This window comes from Hypanus sabinus, chromosome 17 (genome assembly GCF_030144855.1).
Source record: "Hypanus sabinus isolate sHypSab1 chromosome 17, sHypSab1.hap1, whole genome shotgun sequence".
NCBI classification, from domain to species: Eukaryota; Metazoa; Chordata; class Chondrichthyes; order Myliobatiformes; family Dasyatidae; genus Hypanus; species Hypanus sabinus.
The window spans coordinates 84,141,905-84,167,384 of NC_082722.1; the positions used below are offsets into that span (position 1 = coordinate 84,141,905).

Sequence of the window (25,480 nt, forward strand, 5' to 3'; positions counted from 1 at the left end):
TGATGACCAATCCTGACGCTGTTTCTCTCCCCACAGATGCTGCCCAACATCTGGGAGTTTCCTGCTTTTATGTCTGATTCCCAGATAAAGGCAGTGAGATTACTTCTGATTTAAATGGCGAGACTAAAGCAGAGGGGCAGAGACAGGGGAGAGGAGAGAGACGCAGAGGGGGTCAGTGAACTCTAAGTCTCAGGGAATGCGAGGGCTATGGGTGGGGGGGGTTTAAAATTACCTTGATGGGACGATAGAGTTTGGGTTTTCTCCACCGCAGTAACAGCAGCGCAGTGATGGTGACACCATAGCACAGGTAGTTAATGAACACCACGTAGTTAATCAGCGTGTAAATATCAGCAATGATTAACATAAGCAGCGAAGTAACACACTACAGGAGGAAGGTACAGTCAGTGGTACAGTCAGGTATACCCCTCCCTCAGTAACACCACAACCCCACCCGTAACACCCAAACCATAATGCCCCGACACCATCCGTAACATCCCAAAGCTCACCGTAACTCCCCAAACCTGACTGTAAAGCTCTGACCCTAACCATAGCACTTCTCCCATCAGCAACACACACAACCTCTGTGCAACACATGGCTACACGCATCATTGGAACACACCCACACACACCCCTGTCCGTCACTGTAACACCGACACACACACACCCCTGTCCGTCACTGTAACACCGACACACACACACCCCTGTCCGTCACTGTAGCACCGACACACACCCCCGTCCGTCACTGTAGCACCGACACACACACCCCCCGTCTGTCACTGTAACACCAACACACACCCCCCGGTCCGTCACTGTAACACCAACACACACCCCCCCGTCCGTCACTGTAGCACCAACACACCCCCCCCGGTCCGTCACTGTAACACCGACACACACACACCCCCGTCCGTCACTGTAACACCCACACACACCCCTGTCCGTCACTGTAACACCGACACACACACACCCCCGTCCGTCACTGTAACACCGACACACACCCCCGTCCGTCACTGTAGCACCGACACACACACACCCCTGTCCGTCACTGTAACACTGACACACACCCCCGTCCGTCACTGTAACACCAACACACACACACCCCCGTCCGTCACTGTAACACCGACACACACCCCCGTCCGTCACTGTAGCACCGACACACACCCCCGTCCGTCACTGTAGCACCGACACACACCCCCGTCCGTCACTGTAACACCAACACACACCCCCCGGTCCGTCACTGTAACACCGACACACACACCCCCCGTCCGTCACTGTAACACCGACACACACCCCCCCGTCCGTCACTGTAGCACCGACACACACCCCCCGGTCCGTCACTGTAACACCGACACACACCCCCGTCCGTCACTGTAACACCAACACACACCCCCCGGTCCGTCACTGTAACACCGACACACACACCCCCCGTCCGTCACTGTAACACCGACACACACCCCCGTCCGTCACTGTAGCACCGACACACACCCCCGTCCGTCACTGTAGCACCGACACACACACCCCCCGTCTGTCACTGTAACACCAACACACACCCCCCGGTCCGTCACTGTAACACCGACACACACACCCCCCGTCCGTCACTGTAGCACCGACACACACCCCCCGGTCCGTCACTGTAACACCGACACACACACACCCCCGTCCGTCACTGTAACATCCACACACACCCCTGTCCGTCACTGTAACACCCACACACACCCCCGTCCGTCACTGTAGCACCGACACACACACACACCCCCGTCCGTCACTGTAGCACCGACACACACACACCCCCGTCCGTCACTGTAGCACCGACACACACACACCCCCGTCCGTCACTGTAGCACCGACACACACACACCCCCGTCCGTCACTGTAACACCGACACACACACACCCCCGTCCGTCACTGTAGCACCGACACCCCCCCCCCCGGTCCGTCACTGTAACACCGACACACACCCCGTACGTCACTGTTACACCGACACACACCCCGTCCATCACTGTAACACCGACACCCCCCCCCGTCCGTCACTGTAACACTGACACCCCCCCGTCCGTCACTGTAACACTGACACATACACACACCCCCCCGTCCGTCACTGTAACACCGACACACACCCCCCGTCCGTCACTGTAACACCGACACACACCCCCCTGTCCGTCACTGTAACACCGATACACACACATCCCCCGTCTGTCACTGTAACACCGACACACACCCCCCCGTCCGTCACTGTAACACCGACACACACACCCCCCCGTCCGTCACTGTAACACTGACACACACCCCGTACATCACTGTAACACCGACACACACCCCGTCCATCACTGTAACACTGACACCCCCCCGTCCGTCACTGTAACACTGACACATACACACACCCCCCGTCTGTCACTGTAACACCGACACACACACCATCTGTCACTGTAACACCGACACACACCCCCCGTCCGTCACTGTAACACCGATACACACACATCCCCTGTCCGTCACTGTAACACCGACACACACACCCTGTCCGTCACTGTAACACCGACACACACACACACACACACACACACACCCTCTCTGTCACTGTAACACCAACACACACCCCCCCATCTGTCACTGTAACACCGACACACCCCCCATCCATCTCTGTAACACCGACACACACACACCCCGTCCGTCACTGTAACACCGACACACACACACACCCCGTCCGTCACTGTAACACCGACACACCCCCCATCCAACACTGTAACACCGACACACACACCCCCGTCCATCACTGTAACACCGACACCCACCCCCCCGTCCGTCACTGTAACACCGACACACACACACACACACCCCATCCGTCACTGTAACACTGACACACACACACCCTGTCTGTCACTGTAACACAGACACACACACACACCCCGTCCATCACTGTAACACTGACACACCCCCCCGTCCGTCACTGTAACACCGACACACACACACACCGTCTGTCACTGTAACACCGACACACACCCCTCTGTCCATCACTGTAACACTGACACACACACACAAACACACCCACCCTGTCTGTCACTGTAACACTAACACAGACACACCCCGTCCATCACTATAGCACCGACACATACACCCCCATTCCGTCACTGTAACACTGACACACACCCCCCTGTCTGTCACTGTAACACTGACACACACACACACCCTGTCCATCACTGTAACACCGACACATCCTTGACCGTTGGGACACTAACGCATCCCTCCTTTGACTGTGTTACCTACACACACCTTCCCCCTCCCACCATCCCTCTGTCCCTGATACCGATTGGTCCATTCTGAGACTCAGAGACGAAGGTGCTGATTGGTAATGAAGTAGCTCCCCAGCAAAGTAACCTTTGACCCCGTCTGTACTTGCAAGTGCTGGAGGGATTGGGACAATGAGGCTGTAGCCTCGGTCATCCTTACGGAGCAGAGGAGGGCTGGGATGGGCGTACACCGTGTGATGTGGATCATGGCCAGTACACTGGGCAAGTGACCCTGTCGTGCTCCAGCGTAGCATAGTCTGTGAACAAGAGACAGAAAATGACATCAGGCACATTCTGTGACACCTGCGGGGAACACATGTTCTGGAACACCGTCAGCTTAGAGGCTCTCTGACACAGCAGGATCGGAAAACCTGCCAGCACAGGAGTGACCACTGGACAATCTGTTGTTGCACCTCACTCTTCCCTAATTCCCCACTGCCCTGTCTCCCCTCTCCTGAACCCCTAGCTTTGCCCCATCTCCCCAAACAATTGATTGAGTGCACCTGAACTGAACAATGGACCTGGGAGAAAAGAATGAGGAGATGTTTCGGCCAAACACTCAGGATGATTGGATTTGTCAGCTATCAGGGATTTTCCAGTCAGAGGGTCGTGTGCTCACCTGCAGTGGCCTTTATGGGGCCAGCCAAAAGTGTTCTTGACTTTTTAAAATGTTAAATAATCATAAGACCCTGCTGGACATCAAGAATTTCAAGTACTGCATGTCTATGCTATCAGCAAACTGCTTGTTGCCAGAAGAACTGAAGGTGAAGGAATTGATGCAGACTTGCTGCCTACTCCAGAGAGGCATCAGAGCTGGTGCACAAAGGCGGTGTGAGTGATTTGGTCATTTTTCTTGTGATTGCAAGTCTGGCTCACTGGTTTATTGGCGAGATCGATGACGGAGGAGCTGCGTGGCCTGAGCTGTAGCGAAGACTCGGCCTCGTGCTGTGGTGTCACCTGTTTGCAGCCGTGCTGGAGGGAGGTGCTGCTATTGCCCTTAGTGTTCGCTGGAGGGAAGATAAGGTGGACTGTGCTCGTCTGCAGAGTGCTGCAGGCTTGCTCAAGCCAACAACATTCATGCACTCGGACTTGGGCTATATTATATTTTTTGAGTGACTATATGTTTACTGCTGTCTTATACATCCTATATGTGCCTTGTGCTGTGTATGGTCTGTGTGTTGCACCCTGGCCCCAGAGGAATGCTGTTTCATTTGGCTGTATCCATGGGCATTCATATATGGTCGAATGACAATTAAACTTGAACTTGAGTTAGACATAGTACATTTGTTAAAGGAATAAAGAAGGATTTCTGAGCACTCTTGTGAAACGTAGAGTGTATTGAGGGGTGGATCTGGGGTGAGAAGGAGTGGGAATAGTGATAGAAGCTGGGAGGTGATGGGTAGATACAGGTGAGGAGGGATGATAGATGGAGGAGGAGGGAGTGGGAATAGTGACAGAGCCTGGAGGTGATGGGTGGACCCAGTGAGGAGGGTGATAGGCAGATGGCGGAGGGGGGAGTGGGGTCGGCAGATGGGGTAATTTTGACTCAGTTGAAAGACTGACAGACAGAAGCCACCTTTCCGTACCAGATCCCTGTCAGAGGATTGGGATTTGATCAACACTACCAAACACACACCGAGGGAAACCTCTATGGGACCAGCCATCTGCAATCGGGTAATTTTTGATTCTTCAACATATCTAGTCTTTTATAACAATCAACTAGTTTGACATGAATCTGATCTCAATTTGGGAATTTCTTGCACTATGCATGTCCTTCCAATCCAACTTCCCAAAACATCCTCTCATACATTGAGATGAACTTCATCTGCCAGCACTTCACCTCCTACTGTAATTTTGACAATCTTCCGACCTTCACCCCACAGGGAGGGTGCTCCGGGCAGGTCCAGCGTCCTGGTTTTCCCTGCACTCAGTACCCAGGGCAAGGATGGATGGGCTCTATTCTCACCTGGATGAGGTGAAGAGGTAGCCATTGATTCCTCCAAAGGTTGACAGGACCACGGAGAGAGGCATGATCCACGGCACAGAGCTCAGCAGCTTCTCACCAAATGTCTGAAGCACGAGCAAAGAAGAAAGTGAGTGCAACTTAGAGAGCACCTGTCACAGCCTCCCATGCAGCCATGATGTGGAACTGCATGTAATTGTCCAAACATTGAGCAGGTCCCGAGGGAGGTGGGGGGGTGTGGGGAGGAAGCAGTCACCTACCTACAGGAAAGCTGTAATAAGATTGAAAGAGTGCAGAGAATATTTACAAGGATGTTTACAAGGAGTAGAGGCCAGTTCAGTTCTGTCATTTAAGGTAAAATTGGATAGGTATATGGACAGGAAAGGAGTGGAGGGTTATGGGCTGAGTGCGGGTAGGTGGGACTAGGTGAGATTAAGAGTTCGGCACGGACTAGGAGGGCCGAGATGGCCTGTTTCCGTGCTGTGATTGTTATATGGTTATGTTTCTGGGACTTGAGGGCATGAGTTATAGGGAAAGGTTGAATAGATTAGGACTTTATTCCCTGGAACATAGGAGAATGAGGGCAGATTTGATAAAGATGTACAAAATTATGAGGGGTATAGATACGATAAATGCAAGCAAGCATTTTCTACTGAGGTTGGGTGAGACTACAACTAGAGGTCATAGGTTAAGAGTGAAGGGTGAAATTTTAAGGGGAACATGAGGGCAATTTATTCATTCAGAGGACAATGAGATAGTGGAATAAGCTTCCAGTGGAAGTGGTGGATGTGGGTTTGATTTTATCATTTTAAGAGAAATTTGGATGGGAAGGTATGGAGGGCTTTGGTCCAGGTGCAGGTCAATGGAACTCGGCAGATTAATGGTTCAGCACAGAATAAATGGGCTGAAGGGCCTGTTTCTGTAGCATTCTATGACTTATGGCTACGGCGGTGGGTGCTTAGAATTCACTGCTGGAGGTGGTGGTAGAGACAGACTTTAGGGACGTTTAAGAGACTTTAGGCAGACACATGGAGAGCTATGTAAGAGGGAAAGGTTAATTTGATCTTAGAGTAGGTTTAAAAGTTGGCACAAAATTGTGGGCCAAAGGGCCTGTACTGTGCTATAATGTTCTATGTTCAATTTATTGGCACGAACAAACATAGATATAACTATGCTCAGTCCCCTCTTTCTAATTGTTAATATATATTGTGAACAGTTGTGGGCCCTTTGAAATTCCACTCCCCTTTGACAACCTATCAATGAAATACTCACTGAAAAGACAATAAGACACAGGAGCAGAATTAGGCCATTTGGCCCATCAAGTTTGTTCTTCCATTCCATCATGGCTGTTTTATTATCCCTCTCAAGCCCATTCTCCAGCCTTATCCCTTTAACCTTTGATGCCCTGATTAATCAAGAATTTATCAACTTCCACTTTAAATATGCTCAATGACTTGGCCTTCACAACTGTCTGCGGCAATTAATTCCATTTTCTGGCTAAAGAAATTCCTCCTCATCTCTGTCCTAAAGCAATGTGCTCTCCGGTCCTAGACTCCCCCATCAAGGAAACATCCTCTCCACATCCACTCTTTCTAAACCTTTCAATATTCGATAGGTTTCAATGAGGTCCCCCCACCTCATTCTCCTAAATTCCAGTGAGTGAAAGCCCAGAGCCATCAAATGCTCCCCATATGTTAACCCTTTTATTCCCAGAATAATCCTTGTGACCCTCCTCTAGACCCTCTCCAAATTCAGCATATTCAGATAAGAGGCCTAAAACTGCTCACAATGCTCCAAGTGCAGTCTGACCAGTGCCTTGAAAAGCCCCAGCATTAGATCTTTGCTCTTATATCCTGGTCCTTTCGAAATAAGACTATAAGATATAGGAGCAGTATTAGGCCACTTGGCCCATTGAGTCTGCTTTGCAATTTCATCATGGCTGATCCATTTTTCCTCTCGGCCCCAGTCTCCTGCCTTCTCCACATATCCCTTCATGCCCTGATCAATCAAGGATCTATCAGCCTCTGCCTTAAATATACATAAAGACGGCTTCCACAGCTGCCTGTGGCAAAGAATTCCACAGATTCACCACTCTCTGGCTAATGAAATTCCTCATTTCGATAGGTTTCAATAAGGTCTCCCCTCATTCTTCTGAATTCTAGAGTATACAGGCCCAGAGCCATCAAATCCTCTTCATGTGACAATCCATTCAACCTCGAATCATTTTTGTGAATCTCCTTTGATCCCTCTCCAGTTTCAGCACATCTTTTCTAAGATAAGAGGCCCTAAACTGCTCACAGTACTCCAAGTGAGGCCTCATCATTCCTTTATAAAGTCTATCATTACATACAAGAGAATATCTGCAGGTGCTGGAAGTCCAAGCACAAAATACTGGGGGAGCTCAACAAGCCAGGCAGCATCTATGGAAAACATTACATCCTTGCTTTCATATTCCTGAAATGAATGCTAATATTGCATTTGTCTTCCTTACCACTGACTCAATCTGCAAATTAACCTCTAGGGAATCCTGCACAAGATCTCCCAAGACCCTTTGCACCTCAGATTTTTTGAATTTTCTCCATGTTTAGAAAATAGTCTACACATTTATTCCTTCTACCAAACTGCATGACCATACACTTCCTGACACTATATTCCATATGCCACTTCTTGCCCATCCTGCTAATCTAAGCCCTGCTACAGACACCCTACTTCCACAATACTACCTGCTCTTCCACCTATCTTCATATCATCCACAAACTTAGCCACAAAGCCATCCATTGCTTCATCCAAATCATTGACGTACAACGTAAAAAGCAGTCGTAACAGACACCTGTGGAATACTACTAGTCAGCAGCAGCCACCCAGAAAATACCCCTTTTATTCCCATTATTTGCCTCCTGCCAGTCAGCCAATCTTCTGTACATGTTAGTATCTTTCCTGTAATACCATGGACTCATGTTAAGCAGCCTCATGCAGCACCTTGTAAAGGCCTTCTGAAAATCCAAATAAACAACATTCACTGACTCTTCTTTGTCTATCGTGCCTATCATTTTCTCAAAAAATGCCAACAGATTTGTAATGACAAGATTTCCCCTTAAGGAAATCAGGCTGACATTGGCCCAGTTTGTCATGTGCCACCAAGTACCCCGAAACCCCATCCTTACTAATAGACTCCAATGTTTTTCCAACCATTGAAGTCAGTGGCCCATAACTTCCTTTCTTCTGACTCCCTCCATTCTTAAAGAGTGGAGTGACATTTGCAATTTTCCAGTCCTCTGAAACCATTCCAGAATTAAGTGATTCTTGAATGATCATTACTAATGCCTCTACAATCCCCTTCAGCCTCCCCTTTCAGAACCAGGTGACTTATCTACGTTCAGACGTTACAGCTTCACAAGCACATTCTCCTTAGTAATAGCAATGACACTCGCTCCTGTCTCCTGACACTCTCACATTTCTGGCATTCTGCTAGTGTCTTCCACAGTGAAGACTAAAACAAAATACTTATTCAGTTCCTCTGCATTTCTTTCTCCCCCATTTACTGCCATTGGAGCTTCATTTTCCAGTGGTCTAATATTGACCTTCATCTCTCTTTTACTCATTATATATCTGAAAAAAACTTTTTAATATCCTCTTTTATATTATTGGCCAGCTTATCTTCATATTTCATCTTTTCTCTCTTTATGACTTTGTTTTTTAAGTTGTCTTCTGTTGATTTTTAAAAGCTTCCAATCTTCTAACCTTCCACTAAGTTTTGCTATATTATGTCTTCTCTTTGGCTTTTATATTGGCTTTGACTTCTACTGTCAGTCACGGTTGCCTCATCCTCCCTTTAGAATACTTCTTTGTCTCTGAGATAGTATCTTCCCTGCACTTTCTAAATTGCTCCCAGAAACTCCAACCATTGCTATCCTGCCATCGTCCCTGCGTGAGTCCTGACGAAGGGTCTCGGCCCAAAATGTTGACTGTTCATTTCAATGGATGCTGCCTGACCTGCTGAGTTCATCCAGCTTTTGTGCATGTTGATTGATCACAGCATCTGCAGTGTACTTAGTGTCCCTGCTAGTGTTCCCCTTCCAATCAACTTTGGCCAGCTCCTACCTCACGACACTGTAATTTCACTTGCTCCACTGTAATACTGATACATCTGATTTTAGAGTCTCCTTCTCACCTTTACCTTAAGCTCACTAATCAAATCACAACACCCAATCCAGAATAGCTGATCCCCTTGTGGGCTCAACCACAAGCTGCTCTAAAAAGCCATCTTGTAGGTATTCTAACAATTTTCTCTCGAGATCCAGCAGCAGCCTAAGTTTCCTAATCTACCAGCATACTGAAATCCCCTATAACTGTTGGAACATTGCCCTTTTCACATGTATTTTCTATCTCCTGTTGTAATTTGTAACTTACATTCTAGCTGCTGTTCAGAGGTCTGTGTATAACTCCCAAGGGTATTTTTCTCTTGCAGTTCCCTAACTCTACCCACAAGGGTTCAACATCTTCTGACCCTACATCACCTCTTTCTAAGTATTTTTCATTTTTTACCAACAGAGCTACACAACCCCCTCTGCCTGCCTACCTTTCCTTTTGATACAATATGTATCCTTGCATGTTAGGTCCCTGCTATGATCTTTCAGCCATGATTATGTGATGCCACAATGTCATAACTGCCAATCTCTAACTACACTACAAGATCATCTTCCTTATTCCGTATTACAGTGTGCATTCAAATATACCTTCAGACCTGTATTCATCACTCTTCAATTTTAGCTCCCTGTTACACTTTAACTCATCTTCCCTACTGCAATTTTGCTCTATCATCTGTCTGTCCTTCCTGACAGTCTTACTACATGCTGCCTCTGCTTGTATACCAACTGCCCCATCCTCAGTCCAGTTCCCATTCCCCTGCCAATTCGTTTCAACCCTCCTGAGCAGCTCCAGAAAACCTGCCCACAAGGATATTGCACCCCTCCTCAGGCTCAGGTGTAGCCCATACATTTTTAACAGGTCTCACATCCCCCACAATAATCCATAATCCGAACCCCTGCCCTCTGCAGCAGTTCCTCAGCCACGCATTGACCTTCCAAAACATACTATTCTTATCCTCACTGCCACCTTGCTACCCTGGAGGTCCTGCTTTTCAGCTTCTTACCTAGCTCCTATATTCTCTCTTCAGGACCTCCTCACTTTTCCTGTCTATTCATCCCAACTCTCTGCCTTCCATTGATTAACCAATTCTCTATCCATGGTAATACTTTACCTCAATACCATATTTCCTGCTCCATGGATAAGATGAAAGGTGCTTGGTCAGGTAGATTTTGAGGGATGTGGCAGATGGAACTAGCATAGGCTGTTTAGGCTGAATGTTCTGACTTCCATGCTTACCGACTGTTTTAATGTTATTGACAACTGAGGTCTTTCCTATTTGCTCCTTTGCTCCATCAATGCTGGAATTAGTAACCATGTGAGGGCCAATAACTGGTCTTGGGGCTCCCAGTGAAAATGTCCCATCAGCAGTTCAGAGACTCCTATATTCTGAGTTGAGACAGCATCTCTCCAGCACCACGAGGTGAATCTCGTACACGTGTCTCCTTCATATAACCATATAACAATGACAGCACGGAAGCAGGCCATCTCAGCCCTTCTAGTCCGTGCCGAACTCTTACTCTCACCTAGTCCCACCAGGCACCATGGCACCATGTTCAATATATCTGCCATCTCCTCTTCATTGAGTCTCACTATCTTATCATTGAAGGCCTTTGACCAACAGGACTGACCCTGCAGAAATCCCCATCGCTGGTTTGATTCTGTTCCATATCCCTTTGAGATGGGACAGTTCCTTCCAGGATGAAGGACTGTCTCCCACAACAGATAACATGAACTCTTATCTCACCGCTGGCCCTACAAAGGATTGAGAAGATCACTGGGGTCCTCTTCCACCTGTTGCTGATACTTACAATGAGCTCTGCACACGCAGGGCCCTCGGCATTGTCAGCAACACTTCTCATCCACACAGCAATCTCTTTAACTCTCCACCATCAGGCAGAAGGTACCTTAGCATTACGACAAGGATTGTCAGGATGGGAAACTTCTTCTACCCCCAGGGTTGGGAGACCATTGCCATCACGTACGAAGCACCAGCAGTTGTTTACTTTTGAACTTCTGTAATCACCTTATTCTTTGTTAATTTATTTGTGGTAATATTATTTTATGTGTTGTGTGTGACTTCTATGTAGTCTTACCTGGGTCTGGAGGAATGCTGTTTCGTTTGTCAGCATATCTGTGTACAGTCGAAAGACAAAAAACTGAACCTAAACTCTCCCCACCATAGATGTTAAACAAACCAGGCCATAGATTCCAATTACAATTGCAGTCATCTTGCAGTGACCTCGAAACCCAACAGGACCACCTGCCTCGTCAACAATTCACACCCTCGCTGCTCAATTTCCAGCCCACATATCATTCTACACCACCCCCAACATTCACCACCCATCCTGACCAACTCCCACCACCCTTTACATTCCAGGTCCAGGACGACCCCACATGTTCTGTCTCGATCACCATTCACACCACACACCTCACCACTCAGTCTCATCAACACCCATCTCTGAATCCAAACCCAATCACTCCTCCTCCACATCCGCATTCTCCCAGCACCACCTCACACATCACTCTCCAACCCATTCAGCCCCATTCCCCACTCTCCCCACACTCACATCACTCCACAACCCAAACATTCACCCCGATTCCCCACACTCCCCAACTTCAAATACCTATTCAACCCAAACATTCAGCTCCATTCCCCACTCTCTGCACCCTCACATCACTCCTCAACCCAAACATTCATCCCCCATGCCCCACTCTCCCCACGCTCAGACATCACTCTTCAACCCAAACATTCATCCACCATTCCCCACTCTACCCACCCTCACACATCACTCTTCAACACAACCACTCACCGCATTCCCCACTCTCCCCAGCCGCACACATCACTCTTGAACCCAAACATTCATCCCCATTCCCCGCTCTCCTCATCCTCACACATCACTCTTCAACCCAAACATTCAGCCCATTCCCCACTCTGCCCACACTCATACATCACTCTTCAACCCAAACATTCACACCCATTCCGAACTCTCCCCACCCTCACATGTCACTCTTCAACCCAAACATTCATCCCCCGTTCCCCACTCTCCCCAAACTCACACATCACTCTTCAACCCAAACATTCTCCACCAATCCCCACTCTCCCCACCCTCACATCACTACTCAACCCAAACATTCACCCCCATTCCCCACTCTTCCCACGCTCACACGTCACTCTTCAACCCAAACATTCATCCACCATTCCCCACTCTCCCCACCCTCACACATCACTCTCCAACCCAAACATTCAGCCCCCATTCCCCACCATCACACATCAGTCTTCAACCCAAATATTCAGCCCCAGTCCCCACTCTCCCCAACCTCACACATCACTCAACCCAAACATTCTCCCCCATTCCCCACTCTCCCCACCCTCACATCACTCCTCAACCCAAACATTCAACCCTGTTCCCCACTCTCCCCACCCTCACATCACTCCTCAATCCAAACATTCACCCCATAACCCACTCTCCCCACCCTCACACGTCACTCTTCAACCCATATATTCACCCCCATTACCCACTCTCCCCACCCTCACATCACTCCTCAACCCAAACATTCACCCCCATTCCCCACTCTCCACACCCTCACACATCACTCTTCAACCCAAACATTCACCCCCATTCCCCACTCTCCCCAACCTCACACATCACTCTTCAACCCAAAGATTCACCCCCATTCCACACCTTCACACGTCACTCTTCAACCCAAACATTCACCCCCATTCCCCACCCTCAAACATCACTCTTCAACCCAAACATTCATCCCCATTCCCCACCCTCACACATCAACCCAAAAATTCACACCCATTCCCCACCCACAAACATCACTCTTCAACACAAACATTCACCCCCATTCCCCACTCTCCACACCCTCACACATCACTCTTCAACACAAACATTCACTCCCATTCCCCACTCTCCCCACCCATCACTCTTCAATCCAAACATTCACTCCAATCCCCACTCTCCCCACCCTCACACATCACTCTTCAACCCAAACATTCATCGCCATTCCCCACTCTCCTCACCCTCACAGATCACTCCTCGACCCAAACATTGATCACCCATTCCCCACCCGCACACATCACTCTTCAAGCCAAACATTCACCCCTATTCCCCACCCTCACACATCACTCTTCAACCCAAACATTCACACCCATTCCTCACCCTCACACATCACTCTTCAACCCAAACATTCTCCCCCAATCCCCACTCTCCCCACCCTCACATCACTCTTCAACCCAAACATTCACCCCCATTCCCCACTCTCCCCACCCTCACATCACTACTCAACCCAAACATTCAGCCCCCATTCCCCACTCTCCCCACCCTCACATCACTACTCAACCCAAACATTCAGCCCCCATTCCCCACTCTCCACGCCCTCACACAACACTCCTCAACCCAAACATTCATTCCCCATTCCCCACTCTCCCCACCCTCACACATCACTCTCCAACCCAAACATTCACCCCCATTCCCCACCCTCACACATCACTCTTCAACCCAAACATTCAGCCCCAGTCCCCACTCTCCCCACCCTCACGTCACTCCTGAACCCAAACATTCATCCCCATTCCCCACTCTCCTCACCCTCACAGATCACTCCTCGACCCAAACATTGATCACCCATTCCCCACCCTCACACATCACTCTTCAAGCCAAACATTCACCCCTATTCCCCACTCTCCACACCCTCACACATCACTCTTGAACCCAAACATTCATCCCCATTCCCCACTCTCCTCACCCTCACAGATCACTCCTCGACCCAAACATTGATCACCCATTCCCCACCCTCACACATCACTCTTCAAGCCAAACATTCACCCCTATTCCCCACCCTCACACATCACTCTTCAACCCAAACATTCTCCCCCAATCCCCACTCTCCCCACCCTCACATCACTACTCAACCCAAACATTCAGCCCCCATTCCCCACCCTCACACATCAGTCTTCAACCCAAACATTCACCCCCATTGCCCACCCTCACACATCACTCTTCAACCCAAACATTCTCCCCCAATCCCCACTCTCCCCACCCTCACATCACTACTCAACCCAAACATTCAGCCCCCATTCCCCACCCTCACACATCAGTCTTCAACCCAAACATTCACCCCCATTGCCCACCCTCACACATCAGTCTTCAACCCAAATATTCAGCCCCTGTCCCCACTCTCCTCACCCTAACACATCACTCTTCAACCCATTCACCCCCATTACCCACTCTCCCCACCCTCACATCACTCCTCAACCCAAAGATTCACCCCCAGTCCCCACTCTCCCCACCCTCACATCGCTCCTCAATCCAAACATTCACCCCCGTTCCCCACTCTCCCCAACCTGACACATCACTCTTCAACCCAAACATTCACCCCCAATCCCCACTCTCCCCACCCACACACGTCACTCTTCAACCCAAACATTCACCCCCATTCCCCACTCTCCCCACCCTCACACATCACTTTTCAACCCAAATATTCATCCCCCATTCCCCACTCTCCCCACCCTCACACATCACTCTGCAACCCAAACATTCATCCACCATTCCCCACTCTCCCCACCCTCACACGTCACTCTTCATCCCAAACATTCATCGACCATTCACCACTATCCCCACCCTCACACATCACTCTCCAACCCAAACATTCAGCCCCCATTCCCCACCCTCACACATCACTCTTCAACCCATTCATCCCCAATCCCCACTCTCCCCACCCTCACACATCACTCTTCAACCCATATATTCACCCCCATTACCCACTCTCCCCACCCTCACATCACTCCTCAACCCAAACATTCACCCCCATTCCCCACACTCCACAGCCTCACACATCAGTCTTGAACCCAAACATTCACCCCCATTCCCCACCCTCACATCACTCCTCAATCCAAACATACAACCCCGTTCCCCACTCTCCCCACCCTCACACGTCACTCTTCAACCCAAACATTCACCCCCATTCCCCAATCTCCAAATCCACACACATCAGTATTCAACTCAAACAATCACCCCCGTTACCCACTCTCCCCACCCATCACTCTTCAACCCAAACATTCACTCCAATCCCCACTCTCCCCACCCTCACACATCACTCTTCAACCCAAACATTCACCCCCATTCCCCACCCTCACACGTCACTCTTCAACCCATTCACTCCCATTCCCCACTCTCCACACCCATCACTCTTCAACCCAAACATTCACTCCAAACCCCACTCTCCCCACCCTCACACATCACTCTTCAACCCAAACATTCACCCCCATTCCCCACCCTCACACGTCACTCTTCAACCCATTCACTCCCATTCCCCACTCTCCACACCCATCACTCTTCAACCCAAACATTCACTCCAATCCCCACTCTCCCCACCCTCACACATCACTCTTCAACCCAAACATTCACCCCAATTCCCCACTCTCCCCAGCCTCACACGTCACTCTTCAAACGAAACATTCTCCCCCATTCCCCACTCTCCCCACCCTCACACATCACTCTCCAACCCAAACATTCAGCCCCCATTCCCCACCCTCACACATCACTCTTCATTCCAAACATTCACCCCCATTCCACACTCTCCCCACCCTCACATCACTCCTCAACCCAAACATTCATCCACCATTCCCCACTCTCCCTACCCTCACACATCACTCTTCAACCCAAACATTCAACCCCATTCCCCACTCTCCCCACACGCACACATCACTCCTCAACATAAACATTCATCCCCCATTCCCCACTCTCCCCATGCTCACACGTCGCTCTGCAACCCAAACATTCACCCCCATTCCCCAATCTCCAAATCCACACACATCAGTATTCAACACAAACATTCACCCCATACCCCACTCTCCCCACCCTCACACGTCACTCTTCAACCCAAATATTCACCCCCATTACCCACTCTCCCCACCCTCACATCACTCCTCATCCCAAACATTCACCCCCGTTCCCCACTCTCCCCAACCTCACACATCACTCTTCAAACGAAACATTCTCCCCCATTCCCCACTCTCCCCAGCCTCACATCAATCCTCAACCCGAACGTTCATCCACCATTTCCCACTCTCCCTACCCTCACACATCACTTTTCAACCCAAACATTCAGCCCCATTCCCCACTCTCCTCACCCTCACACATCACTCCTCAACCCAAACATTCATTCCCCATTCCCCACTCTCCCCACCCTCACACATCACTCTCCAACCCAAACATTCAGCCCCCATTCCCCACCCTCACACATCACTCTTCATTCCAAACATTCACCCCCATTCCACACTCTCCCCACCCTCACATCACTCCTCAACCCAAACATTCATCCACCATTCCCCACTCTCCCTACCCTCACACATCACTCTTCAACCCAAACATTCAACCCCATTCCCCACTCTCCCCACACGCACACATCACTCCTCAACATAAACATTCATCCCCCATTCCCCACTCTCCCCATGCTCACACGTCGCTCTTCAACCCAAACATTCAGCCACAGTCCCCACTCTCCTCACCCTCAGACATCACTCTCCAACCCAAACATTCAGCCCCATTCCCCACTCTCACATCACTCCTCAACCCAAACATTCACCCCCATTCCCCAATCTCCCCAACCTTACACATCACTCTTCAACCCATTCACCCCCATTACCCACTCTCCCCACCCTCACATCACTCCTCAACCCAAACATTCACCCAATTCCCCACTCTCCTCACCCTCACATATCACTCTTCAACCCAAACATTCTCCCTGATTCCCCACTCTCCCCACCCTCACATCACTCCTCAACCCAAACTTTCACCCCCATTCCCCAATCACCCCACCCTCACATCACTCCTGAACCCAAACATTCACCACCGTACCCCACTCTCCCCAACCTCACACATCACTCTTCAACCCATTCTCCCCAATCCCCACTCTCCCCACCCTCACACGTCACTCTTCAACCCAAACATTCACCCCTATTCCCCACCCACACACGTCACTCTTCAACCCAAACATTCATCCACCATTCCGCACTCTCCCCACCCTCACACGTCACTCTTCAACCCAAACATTCATCCACCATTCCCCACTCTCCCCACCCTCACACATCACTCTCCAACCCAAACATTCAGCCCTCATTCCCCACCCTCACACATCACTCTTCAAACCAAACATTTACCCCCATTCCCCACCCACACACATCACTCTTCAAACCAAACATTTACCCCGATTCCCCAGCCTAACAGATCTGTCGTAAACCCAATCATTCACCCCAATTCCCCACTCTCCCCAGCCTCACACGTCACTGTTCAACCCAAACATTCACCCCCATTCCCCAATCTCCAAATCCACACACATCAGTATTCAATCCAAACATTCACCCAATAACCCACACTCCCCACCCTCACACGTCACTGTTCAACCCATATATTCACCCCCATTAACCACTCTCCCCACCCTCACATCACTCCTCAACCCAAACATTCACCCCCATTCCCCACTCTCCACACCCTCACACATCAGTCTTCAACCCAAATATTCACCACATTCCCCACTCTCCCCAACCTCACTCATCACTCTTCAACCCAAACATTCTCCCCCATTCCCCAGTCTCCCCACCCTCACATCACTCCTCAACCCAAACATTCACCCCATTCCCCACTCTCCTCATCCTCACATATCACTCTTCAACCCAAACATTCTCCCCAATCCCCACTCTCCCCACCCTCACATCACTACTCAACCCAAACATTCACCCCCATTACCCACTCTCCCCACCCTCACACGTCACTCTTCAACCCAAACATTCACCCCCATTCCCCAATCTCCACACCCTCACACATCAGTCTTCAACCCAAATATTGACCGCATTCCCCACACTCCACAGCCTCACACATCACTCTTCAACCCAAACATTCTCCCTCATTCCCCAGTCTCCCCACCCTCACATCACTCCTCAACCCAAACATTCACCCCATTCCCCACTCTCCTCACCCTCACATATCACTCTCCAACCCAAACATTCAACCCCGTTCCCCACTCTCCCCAACCTCACACATCACTCTTCAACCCAAACATTCTCCCCATTCCACAATCACCCCACCCTCACATCACTCCTGAACCCAAACATTCACCACTGTTCCCCACTCTCCCCAACCTCACACATCACTCTTCAACCCAAACATTCACCCCATAACCCACTCTCCCCACCCTCACACGTCACTCTTCAACCCATATATTCACCCCCATTACCCACTCTCCCCACCCTCACACGTCACTCTTCAACCCAAACATTCACCCCCATTCCCCAATCTCCACACCCTCACACATCAGTCTTCAACCCAAATATTGACCGCATTCCCCACACTCCACAGCCTCACACATCACTCTTCAACCCAAACATTCTCCCTCATTCCCCAGTCTCCCCACCCTCACATCACTCCTCAACCCAAACATTCACCCCATTCCCCACTCTCCTCACCCTCACATATCACTCTCCAACCCAAACATTCAACCCCGTTCCCCACTCTCCCCAACCTCACACATCACTCTTCAACCCAAACATTCACCCCCATTCCCCAATCTCCACACCCTCACACATCAGTCTTCAACCCAAATATTGACCGCATTCCCCACTCTCCCCACCCTCACACGTCACTCCTCAACCCAAACATTCACCCCCATTCCCCACTCTCCCCACACTCACACATCACTCTTCAACCCAAACATTCAGCCCTATTCCCCACTCTCCGCACCCTCACACGTCACTCTTCAACCCGAACATTCATCCTCCATTCCCCACTCTCCCCACCCTCACACGTCACTCTCCAACCCAAATATTCATCCACCATTCCCCACTCTCCCCACCCTCACACATCACTCTCCAACCCAAACATTCAGCCCCCATTCCCCACCCTCAGACATCACTCTTCAAAGCAAACATTTAGCCCGATTCCCCAGCCTAACAGATCAGTCGTAAACCCAATCATTCACCCCAATACCCCACTCTCCCCAGCCTCACACGTCACTGTTCAACCCAAACATTCACCCCCATTCCCCAATCTCCAAATCCACACACATCAGTATTCAACCCAAACATTCACCGCATAACCCACTCTCCCCACCCTCACACGTCACTCTTCAACCCATATATTCACACCCATTACCCACTCTCCCCACCCTCACACGTCACTCTTCAACCCAAACATTCATCCACCATTCCCCACTCTCCCCACCCTCACACATCACTCTCCAACCCAAACATTCAGCCCCAATTCCCCACCCTCACACATCACTCTTCAAACCATTTACCCCCATTCCCCAGCCTAACAGATCAGTCGTAAACCCAATCATTCACCCCAATTCCCCACTCTCCCCAGCCTCACACGTCACTGTTCAACCCAAACATTCACCCCCATTCCCCACTCTCCCCACCCTCACATCACTCCTCAATCCAAACATACAACCCCGTTCCCCACTCTCCCCAACCTCACTCATCACTCTTCAACCCAAACATTCTCCCCCATTCCCCAGTCTCCCCACCCTCACATCACTCCTCAACCCAAACATTCACCCCATTCCCCACTCTCCTCATCCTCAGATATCACTCTGCAACCCAAACATTCAACCCCGTTCCCCACTCTCCCCAACCTCACACATCACTCTTCAACCCAAACATTCTCCCCAATCCCCACTCTCCCCACCCTCACATCACTACTCAACCCAAACATTCACCCCCATTCCCTACTCTCCCCAACCTCACTCATCACTCTTCAACCCAAACATTCTCCCCCATTACCCACTCTCCCCACCCTCACATCACTCCTCAACCCAAACATTCACCCCCATTCCCCAGCCTAACTGATCAGTCGTAAACCCAATCATTCACCCCAATTCCCCACTCTCCCCAGCCTCACACGTCACTGTTCAACCCAAACATTCACCCCCATTCCCCACTCTCCCCACACTCACACATCACTCTTCAACCCAAACATTCAGCCCTATTCCCCACTCTCCGCACCCTCACACGTCACTCTTCAACCCGAACATTCATCCTCCATTCCCCACTCTCCCCACCCTCACACGTCACTCTCCAACCCAAATATTCATCCACCATTCCCCACTCTCCCCACCCTCACACATCACTCTCCAACCCAAACATTCAGCCCCCATTCCCCACCCTCAGACATCACTCTTCAAAGCAAACATTTAGCCCGATTCCCCAGCCTAACAGATCAGTCGTAAACCCAATCATTCACCCCAATACCCCACTCTCCCCAGCCTCACACGTCACTGTTCAACCCAAACATTCACCCCCATTCCCCAATCTCCAAATCCACACACATCAGTATTCAACCCAAACATTCACCGCATAACCCACTCTCCCCACCCTCACACGTCACTCTTCAACCCATATATTCACCCCCATTACCCACTCTCCCCACACTCACACGTCACTCTTCAACCCAAACATTCATCCACCATTCCCCACTCTCCCCACCCTCACACATCACTCTCCAACCCAAACATTCAGCCCCAATTCCCCACCCTCACACATCACTCTTCAAACCATTTACCCCCATTCCCCAGCCTAACAGATCAGTCGTAAACCCAATCATTCACCCCAATTCCCCACTCTCCCCAGCCTCACACGTCACTGTTCAACCCAAACATTCACCCCCATTCCCCACTCTCCCCACCCTCACATCACTCCTCAATCCAAACATACAACCCCGTTCCCCACTCTCCCCAACCTCACTCATCACTCTTCAACCCAAACATTCTCCCCCATTCCCCAGTCTCCCCACCCTCACATCACTCCTCAACCCAAACATTCACCCCATTCCCCACTCTCCTCATCCTCAGATATCACTCTGCAACCCAAACATTCAACCCCGTTCCCCACTCTCCCCAACCTCACATATCACTCTTCAACCCAAACATTCTCCCCAATCCCCACTCTCCCCACCCTCACATCACTACTCAACCCAAACATTCACCCCCATTCCCTACTCTCCCCAACCTCACTCATCACTCTTCAACCCAAACATTCTCCCCCATTACCCACTCTCCCCACCCTCACATCACTCCTCAACCCAAACATTCACCCCCATTCCCCAGCCTAACAGATCAGTCGTAAACCCAATCATTCACCCCAATTCCCCACTCTCCCCAGCCTCACACGTCACTGTTCAACCCAAACATTCACCCCCATTACCCACTCTCCCCACCCTCACATCACTCCTCAACCCAAACATTCACCCCCATTCCCCACTCTCCACACCCTCACACATCAGTCTTCAACCAAAATATTCACCACATTCCCCACACTCCACAGCCTGACACATCGGTCTTGAACCCAAACATTCACCCCCATTCCCCACTCTCCCCACACTCACACATCACTCTTCAACCCAAACATTCAGCCCTATTCCCCACTCTCCGCACCCTCACACGTCACTCTTCAACCCGAACATTCATCATCCATTCCCCACTCTCCCCACCCTCACACGTCACTCTCCAACCCAAATATTCATCCACCATTCCCCACTCTCCCCACCTTCACACATCACTCTCCAACCCAAACATTCAGCCCCCATTCCCCACCCTCAGACATCACTCTTCAAAGCAAACATTTAGCCCGATTCCCCAGCCTAACAGATCAGTCGTAAACCCAATCATTCACCCCAATACCCCACTCTCCCCAGCCTCACATGTCACTGTTCAACCCAAACATTCACCCCCATTCCCCAATCTCCAAATCCACACACATCAGTATTCAACCCAAACATTCACCGCATAACCCACTCTCCCCACCCTCACACGTCACTCTTCAACCCATATATTCACCCCCATTACCCACTCTCCCCACCCTCACACATCACTCTCCAACCCAAATATTCATCCCCCATTCCCCACTCTCCCTACTCTCACACATCACTCTTCACCCCAAACATTCATCCACCATTCCCCACTCTCCCCACCGTCACACGTCATCTCCGACCCAAATATTCATCCCCCATTCCCCACTCTCCCTACTCTCACACATCACTCCTCAATCCAAACATACAACCCCGTTCCCCACTCTCCCCAACCTCACACATCACTCTTCAACCCAAACATTCTCCCCCATTCCCCAGTCTCCCCACCATCACATCATTCCTCAACCCAAACATTCACCACATTCCCCACTCTCCTCACCCTCACATATCACTCTCCAACCCAAACATTCAACCCCGTTCCCCACTCTCCCCAACCTCACACATCACTCTTCAACCCAAACATTCTCCCCATTCCCCACTCTCCCCACCCTCACAGATCACTCTTCAACCCAAACATTCATCCACCATTCCCCACTCTCCCCACACTCACACATCACTCTGCAACCCAAACATTCAGCCCCATTCCCCACTCTCCCCACCCTCACACGTCTCTCTTCAACTCGAACATTCAGCCCCATTCCCCACTCTCCCCAGACTCACACGTCACTGTTCAACCCAAACATTCACCCCCATTCCACAATCTCCAAATCCACACACATCAGTATTCAACCCAAACATTCACCCCATAACCCACTCTCCCCACCCTCACACGTCACTCTTCAACCCATATATTCACCCCCATTACCCACTCTCCCCACCCTCACATCACTCCTCAACCCAAACATTCACCCCCATTCCCCACTCTCCACACCCTCACACATCAGTCTTCAACCCAAATATTCACCGCATTCCCCACACTCCACAGCCTCACACATCACTCTTCAACCCAAACATTCTCCCTCATTCCCCAGTCTCCCCACACTCACATCACTCCTCAACCCAAACATTCACCCCATTCCCCACTCTCCCCAACCTCACACATCACTCTTCAACCCAAACATTCTCCCCATTCCCCAATCACCCCACCCTCACATCGCTCCTGAACCCAAACATTCACCACCGTTCCCCACCCTCCCCAACCTCACACATCACTCTTCAACCCAAACATTCTCCCCCAATCCCCACTCTCCCCACCCTCACATCACTACTCAACCCAAACATTCACCCCCATTCCCCACTCTTCCCACCCTCACACGTCACTCTTCAACCCGAACATTCATCCACCATTCCCCACTCTCCCCACACTCACACATCACTCTTCAACACAAACATTCAGCCCCATTCCCCACTCTCCCCACCCTCACACGTCACTCTTCAACTCGAACATTCATCCACCATTCCCCACTCTCCCCACACTCACACATCACTCTTCAACCCAAACATTCAGCCCCATTCCCCACCCTCACACGTCACTCTTCAACCCGAACATTCATCCACCATTCCCCAATCTCCCCACCCTCACACATCACTCTCCAACCCAAATATTCATCCACCATTCCCCACTCTCCCCACCCTCACACGTCACTCTTCAACCCAAACATTCAGCCCCCATTCCCCACTCTCCCCAACCTCACACATCACTCTTCAACCCAAACATTCTCCCCAATCCCTACTCTCCCCCACCCTCACATCACTACTCAACCCAAACATTCACCCCCATTACCCACTCTCCCGACCCTCACACGTCACTCTTCAACCCGAACATACATCCACCATTCCCCACTCTCCCCACCCTCACACATCACTCTCCAACCCAAATATTCATCCCCCATTCCCCACTCTCCCTACTCTCACACATCACTCTTCACCCCAAACATTCATCCACCATTCCCCACTCTCCCCACCCTCACACGTCATCTCCGACCCAAATATTCATCCCCCATTCCCCACTCTCCCTACTCTCACACATCACTCCTCAATCCAAACATACAACCCCGTTCCCCACTCTCCCCAACCTCACACATCACTCTTCAACCCAAACATTCTCCCCCATTCACCACACTCCCGAATCTCACACATCACTCTTCAACCCGAACATTCATCCACCATTCCCCATACTCACACATCACTCTCCAACCCAAACATTCAGCCCCATTCCCCACTCTCCCCACCCTCACACATCACTCTCCAACCCAAACATTCATCCCCCATTCCCCACTCTCCCTACTCTCACACATCACTCTTCACCCCAAATATTCATCCACCATTCCCCACTCTCCCCACCCTCACACGTCATCTCCGACCCAAATATTCATCCCCCATTCCCCACTCTCCCCAACCTCACACATCACTCTTCAACCCAAACATTCTCCCCATTCCCCAATCACCCCACCCACACATCGCTCCTGAACCCAAACATTCACCACCGTTCCCCACCCTCCCCAACCTCACACATCACTCTTCAACCCAAACATTCTCCCCCAATCCCCACTCTCCCCACCCTCACATCACTACTCAACACAAACATTCAGCCCCATTCCCCACTCTCCCCACCCTCACACGTCACTCTTCAACCCGAACATTCATCCACCATTCCCCACTCTCCACACCCTCACACGTCACTCTTCAACCCATTCATCCACCATTCCCCACTCTCCCCACCCTCACACATCACTCTCCAACCCAAACATTCACCCCCATTCCCTAGTCTCCCCACCCTCACATCACTCCTCAACCCAAACATTCACCCCATTCCCCACTCTCCTCACCCTCACACATCACTCTCCAACCCAAACATTGAACCCTGTTCCCCACCCTCACACATCAGTCTTCAACCCAAACATTCTCCCCAATACCCACTCTCCCCCACCCTCACATCACTACTCAACCAAAACATTCACCCCCATTCCCCACTCTCCCCACCCTCACACGTCACTCTTCAACTCGAACATTCATCCACCATTCCCCACTCTCCCCACACTCACACATCACTCTTCAACCCAAACATTCAGCCCCATTCTCCACCCTCACACGTCACTCTTCAACCCGAACATTCATCCACCATTCCCCAATCTCCCCACCCTCACACATCACTCTCCAACCCAAATATTCATCCCCCATTCCCCACTCTCCCTACTCTCACACATCACTCTTCACCCCAAACATTCAGCCCCCATTCCCCACTCTCCCCAACCTCACACATCACTCTTCAACCCAAACATTCTCCCCAATCCCTACTCTCCCCCACCCTCACATCACTACTCAACCCAAACATTCACCCC

At 50.5% G+C, this 25,480-nt stretch overlaps 1 protein-coding gene across 1 annotated transcript in view; it reads right to left on the bottom strand.

The window, feature by feature from the left end:
* The window catches only part of LOC132407088 (asc-type amino acid transporter 1-like), a 123,465-nt gene that overhangs the window by 7,110 nt on the left and 90,875 nt on the right, over positions 1-25,480 (bottom strand). The window contains exon 7 of the mRNA XM_059993376.1: positions 233-5,351. Coding sequence (XP_059849359.1) covers positions 5,244-5,351 — 108 coding nt within the window. The 3' untranslated portion in view covers positions 233-5,243. The remainder of the gene's footprint in view (positions 1-232; positions 5,352-25,480) is intronic.